The sequence below is a fragment of the Nestor notabilis genome, unplaced genomic scaffold (genome assembly GCF_000696875.1).
Source record: "Nestor notabilis isolate BGI_N333 unplaced genomic scaffold, ASM69687v1 scaffold26292, whole genome shotgun sequence".
NCBI classification, from domain to species: Eukaryota; Metazoa; Chordata; class Aves; order Psittaciformes; family Psittacidae; genus Nestor; species Nestor notabilis.
Window position 1 is genome coordinate 1 of NW_009919095.1, and position 6,373 is coordinate 6,373.

The following is a 6,373-nucleotide window of genomic DNA, read 5'->3' on the forward strand; positions in this document are numbered from 1 at the left end:
GCATCAGAACCCACGCCAGGGACACACGCTTTGACTGTTCATAGACCAAGTCCCATCACATGCAGAAGCGCTTTGGAGGTGAAGGGCTGCCCATCTCCCACACTCCTCCGATGCAGCCAAAGCCTTGCCCATGGCTGGAACTACAGCCAGCACTGGGCAGGAGAAGGTTTACCTTTCACATGCTGCCTCTGTGCCTCACTTCCAAGAGTTTTCAGCAGGGCAGAAGCCTGCTCCCGACTTCACCTCTCCCAGTTTTGACAGCGTGGGCAGTCAGGAGCCTTCCCCTGAAAGCCTCTGTCAGCTTTCCTGTTTGAGTGGGAAGTTTGGGCCGTTGTTTTTCATGCAAAGTTTGCACTGGAATCAAGAGTTTGCACCGGTCAAAGAATATGTTATGACTGAGGGTCTTTTTGCAGAGAATTTGCTTTCAAGCCTGGGGTTCCCTCGAAGCAATAGCTTTTGCTGAGCAATATTAAAAAGCACAGAGGCTGCCCCTGCTTAGCTGTAGCCAGCTCCACTGGAGAGGAAAACTTCTCACCCAGTCTCCCGTGACAACTCCTCTACGGGCTTCCTTCCCTTCCCTGGGCTGCTAAGCATCTGCTGCCTTCCAGATTCACTGACAAGAAAGGGATGGGGAGGAAGGAAAGGAGCCTCGCACGTTCCACATTTCCCTTCCAGAAGCCTGTGAAGCTTCATTAAACATTAGGCCAGTTATTTTGTTTCTATGGAAACAAAATTATTACTAATATATTATTTTAAAAACAGACACACCATTGACACTCCAAATATAGAATTTTAATACCATTCTGTGCCTGCCTCGTCTCTTCGGGCAGAGCGGATGCGAGGGTGGAATTCACAAAGGGACTGGACTGGCGAGGGTGCCAAGTGGCGATGGCAGCGGAGGGTGTGTTTATAACCTGAGAGCAGGCACGAGGCTGGCTGTTCATCCGTCCATCTCGCTCTTCTGCAGTCCGTGTCCCACTTCTTCTTTCTCCCACCAGCGTGGGCTGCCGTGTTCCTGCCTGCTGGCGAGAAAGATGAGAATGCAAGTTAGTGATCAGGTCCCAGGACAAAGGGAACACTTGAAGTTTCAGTTAAAAATCGTGATGGCACTGAATGGTTTTGATGCTGTCTCTCATAGTTTGGGATCCTGGAAGGTCTGTGGCTCGCTGGCCTCAAGGGTCCTTTCACACAGTGCCTGCTCTCCATCCTGCAGCTGCCAGGCTTCGCTGCCAGCCACGGAGCAGCGCCGTGGCCGGTCGGAGTTCTCCTCTTCTCTGCTGGCAAGGGAGAGGCGGCGATCGCGGCGCGATGCGAGTGGGAGACGGGAGTGCCGTGGGCTGCAGGCTGGGGTGGGTTGCGGCGTCTCGTCAATGAACGTGGTGATCTCATCTCGGAAGAAGCAGGCGCTGGAGCCCCGGGGCACCAGCCCCCCCTCTAAAAACTGCCGTAGGGTTGTCAGCTCATCTTCTGGGGGCCGCTGGCGGTGCTGGTAGTCATGCAGCTGAGGAGGCAAGAAGATGGGGCCTCCAGGTTTGCGGGGAGTGGGAATGCGGATGTCGTCAGATGAAGACCACTTGTGTAGGAAGGATGGAGCAGAGCGGTGGGAGGAGAAGATGTTAGTCTCATCATGTGACATTCTCCGGGAGATGGGGACCTGGAAAACAGAGACGGAGGCAGGTGATAGAAAACTTGAAGAGACAACAGGAAGGGAGTAGCTGAGGCTTTCTCAGAGGAGTCAAGAGTACACAAAGGTGTGGGAGACTGACAGAGAAGGAAGTGGGTTGTGGGGCTGCCCCTGCTAGCTCTCAGCTCACCTGCAGGTAGTGCACCTTCTCCTGGGGCAACAACATGTGGTGCATGGGTAGCAGCTTGATATCCCGGGAGTCCCGCTTCACAGCTGCAGCACCATTCGCATCAAATCTCACTTTGCAAATCCTGCCGTCGCCATAATCATCACACGCACCATCTGTTGGCAAAGAGGAGAACAGCAGTCAACACTTTTCAGCCAGAAGAATGTTACCAGAACACCTTGAAGCCATCCTAAACCTTGTCTGACTCCTGCTGCCGTACCTGCAGCTCTCAGGGCTCACCTGTGAACAAGGACCTCATCTTTCTGCTTACAGCAGCACTAAAGCACCCAGAGGTTGCCCTGTTTCTTCTGTCTTGCTTTTGAATTGCTCACTGCTAGAACTCGGACCTTTGGATCAGCGAGTTGGCCAAGGGCCCAGCACGTCACTTTCATTGTGGTTTGGCAGCTGTATGCATGGTCTCTATTCTTGCATCTACTGTTGCACTAGTTTTTCCTGGATGCTAGTGAGTCCTATGGCAGCAAGCGAGCCCCAGAGCCTTCTCCAGAATAGATATTGTCATGGTTGCCAACCCTAGGCTATAACATGTCCTAGTGACCCACACCACCACTCCTGGTGCAGTCAGGCCCTTTTCACAAGGCAAACCCCTCTTTTGTCTGTAGTCTTTTGGGGAGGGAGCTAGTGAAGAAAGGTGACTGTGGGGTGGTGAGGAGCTTACCATCATCTCCATCTTCCTCAGACATAATAGCCACACACTGCTCCCACACGGTGCGGAGATCTGCTCGGTAGCGCTCACAGGACCAGATGAAGGAGGGGAGCAGCAGGGTCTGCACCATGGAGCACCAGAGCACAGCCAGGACCATCCAGGTTGGGGCCGTATCATAGCGCAGGCTAAAAAAGCTCACAACCTTTGAGGTAAGAAAGGAGAAACAATACTAAGAAGACAGAAGTGGGGATCCAGGGAGAACGATACCAGGAGTCAATCTGTAGTAGAACGTAATCTGTCTGTAAAGGATTTGTTAAGCAATTACCCCATTCCTGGGGTGCTGCCCCAGGTTTGCTGGATCATATTCCAAGCTGTCAGATCTCTAATATGAGACCTGGTGTTTGCATCCCTTTTTCCCGTGCTCCTTATAAGCTGGAGCTAAATAGGTGCTAACAAAGGACACAGTCACTGGAAAGAAGAAAGCAAAGCTCTGACTAAACTTCTGCTCTCCTAATGGTTCCCTTTGAGAACTTCCCTAGCTCTCCAGTTTTGCAGAGAATCAACCAGCCAGCCAAAGCCTGAATGCTGACTATGACTATACAAGCAGAAGGAAAAAGAAAACTGTCTGCAACAGCTCTTAAAGCTGGGGTATCAGTTCTCCAGAAGCAAATGGGAGAAACAGAAATCTCATTGTTTTTACAGAGGTAGATCCCCCTGTAAGTATGCAGAACAATTTCCTCTCCTCCTAACTGCTTGAAACTTTCACAGTGGTTTTAGCTGTGTGTGTATATTTCCCCAGCTTTCAGCTTGTCTTACAAAAATGCTGCTGCAGAAGGATGAGAGAATTACTGCAATCCTTAAAACCTGCCCCCAGAATAACACAGATTCAGCAGCTCCATGGCTGGCTGGTGGACAGAAAGCTCTTTTTCTCTGAAACATGAGAGAAATGGAAATGTAGTTAAACTGCAGCCTCTGAAGGGGAAGGGAGAACTCGCTGCTTACCAAGATAGGCACCCCAGTGAGTGTGTCATACAGGAAGACAATAGCGCTGATGAGGTTGGTCATCTGCAAGGAGGTCTTGGCTGACTCGGAGCCATCCAGTGAAGACCTCCTTTTGCCACGTACATCCTCCACTACAATGGCCGGCACATTGAAAGTGGTGTGTGCTGATGAAGAGCAGGATGATGCCTCCTCTGCCCTCTGATGGCGGCACCGCCGGCGTCTCCTGTGTGCCCACAGGGTCTGGTAGAAAGTGATACCCACACACACCAAGCCCATGACGATTCCTCCAAGCAGCAGGAGGCTAAAGCAGACACCGAAGCCCAGCCCTATCTTGCTGACAATGAACTGGCAGCCACGAGCATAGTAGCGCTCGCCGTTGTTGTGCCAGCCGATGGAGGGCAGGGTGGAGAGGATGAATGATACCATCCAGATACCCATGACTGCGTGCAGAGCCTGCTTCTTGGCATTGCTCAGCCGGTAGTTGACTGGCCACCTCACCATCCACATGCGGTGGTAGGAAAGGGAGGCCACAGTGAAGCAGGTGGCCAGTGCCAGCGTGTAGTATGTGGAGACGAAGACCTTGCAGATGCTTTCGTTCCAGTCGTAGTCAGAGGACTCACGCCGCAGCTGCACCACAGCATAGGTGGTGAGAGGTACTGCTGCCATAAGGATGTGAGTCCCAGCAAGGAAGCACAGCAGCAGCTCCAGGGGCTTGTGTTTCTGTTGCTTGGCCGTGATGCTGAGGATAATCCAAGAGTTGGCCAACAGGGCTAACATCCCACATGCCAGCCACCACAGGGAGTTGTTGTGCAAGGTGGACTCTGATTCAGAGTCCCCCATGCTGCCACCCCTGCTAGGCTGCACCCGGTCCCTGCCACTGGGGTTCTGCAAGAGGGAGAGTGGGACTCCGCACTGGGGGAGCCACGTCTCTCCTCATCTGCTGCTGGGGTGCGAGGTGTATGCACGCTGGTGGGGTTCCTCAAGGCATTGGCACCAGGTACTAGGCAGAACAGCCGTCAACTCTGTCTCACATTCAGTCCTCCCTTTCCCTTCTATTTGATTATATTTCTTTCCCTTGTTCTAGCTTTTTCCCCTGTTCTCCTCCTTTTGCTTTCTTCCACCTTCTTTCTCTCTCTTTCTCATGAACACTTGCCAGTGCTTCTCCCCTCGCTCGCTTGGGCTCACTTTTTTTTTTCCTCCCCATCTATTTCATTCCCCTCCTTCACTCTTCCCCCAAGGAAAAAGCTCTCATTACTTCCATGTGCCCACCAGGCACCTTCTGACTCAGGGAGCACCTTCTGCTGGGACTGGTGAAGGCCACATGCAAACAGGGACCACCGGGGACTCCAAACAGTCTGGTAGTAGCAAGTGGCTGCTGCCCAGGATCCTAGTGGATGAGGAGCTAGGTAAGAGTTTCAGAGATGATGGGAGGCAGGACAAAGGTCCTGTGCAAATGGTGAGGGTGGTTCATACACCGTGTGTAATCTTCCTCCTAACCAAATGCCACGCTCGTGGCCAGACATAGGTTTCTTGCCAAGGATGTGAGAGAACTATCAACCGAGAGTGAAGGGTGACAAACAAAATCCCGAGGGTCCCCTGTCCAAGACCTCACAGCACCCTCACTACATTGTCCTTTTTGCTGTTCTCCAGGGCTCAGCCTGCTCTTTAAGCTTCCCTGCACAGCGCAGGGCAGAGCTGGCAAACAATAAGGAGATGGCGGGGAGGGGAAGATCCTTTTCAAAGGTTCCCTTGGAGATTCAGGGCACGAGGTTCACTGCAGAAGAGAGGAAAGAGAAAAAGTAATCTAACATCATTCTATCTCCTCAGATCGCTCCTTCTCCTTGCCCACACAAACACCTTGTCATGATTTAGCCTGTGTAGAGCACTCCCTGTCTTTCAGGGAGCAGAAGAGCCAGATTCACACCAGTCCCTCCATACCTCAGGCTGCACTCTGTCCCCCAGCAATCCCCCCCAGTGCTGCTGAGACATGCTGTGCTCCCTGCCCTTCCAGTCTGCAGCTCTCCACGCAGAGCGTTACTAGTCCCATTTCTGCCATGCCTGATCTGCATCGCTCCGTGCCATTCCAGTTCTGCCCTCCCCTTGCTCCTGCCAGACAAATCCACTTTGCTCCACTAGTGCTTTGGATTTAGCCTGTCATCCCATCCTGTCCTGCCCTGGGTGCATGCCACCATGCCAGCAATACTGTCACCCCACAGTCTTGAAGCACAGACTTCTGGCCACACAGCTCGCCCACCTAGCGCGTTTCTGCTTGAGCAGCTCTGGTCTCCAGACACCCCATGGTTACAAACTCACTGAATGAGAACGCTGACCTAGTCCTGAGACTACTCACCTTTGCCAGTGACCCCTGGTCCTACCAGTGCAAGACCCCCTCTCCTGTCTTCATCTAGAGGGGCTGTCCGAGCAGTTTATTCCAGGAACAGATAGGCCTGCTCTGTGCCTTGACCGGAGCAGATGTAAACTTAATCTTTCTATGGATAGACCAGTGGCCTCCCAGCCCGGGCTAGTGGTTCCATTCCCACCCTCCCCTTTCCTCTGCTCCTCTGTATTTTCTCACCCTGTCTGTAACCACCTGAGGCTTTTCCTCCTTTCCTCCCTGCTTGGAGCAGTTTGCCATGACTGGGTTTTGTGATGCCCTTCGTTCTGCCCTGGTTCATCTTTCTTCCCCCCAGTGCCATCACTCTTGCAGTAAGGCCTGTGGCCTCTGGAGACAGTTAGGAAGCTGGCCAGCCCTGCTAATCCCAGGGGAAGGATTTTCCTTGCAGCATCTCCTTCTGCCGCCCTTCCCCCCCAGCCTGTTCTGGTGGCCCACGCTGTTCCCTCGATGAGGCAGGAACCC

The 6,373-nt window shown here is 52.9% G+C and overlaps 1 protein-coding gene across 1 annotated transcript; it reads right to left on the reverse strand.

The window, feature by feature from the left end:
* Window positions 1-1,072: 1,072 nt before the first annotated feature.
* GPR162 (G protein-coupled receptor 162) lies at window positions 1,073-4,549 on the reverse strand. The gene is made up of 4 exons (XM_010010082.1): window positions 3,517-4,549; window positions 2,527-2,716; window positions 1,815-1,966; window positions 1,073-1,654 (listed from the first exon to the last, which is right to left on the reverse strand). Exons 1-4 carry the CDS (start codon window positions 4,354-4,356, stop codon window positions 1,133-1,135), a joined length of 1,704 nt encoding a protein of 567 aa, XP_010008384.1. The 5' UTR covers window positions 4,357-4,549; the 3' UTR covers window positions 1,073-1,132.
* Between the last annotated feature and the right edge of the window lie 1,824 nt (window positions 4,550-6,373).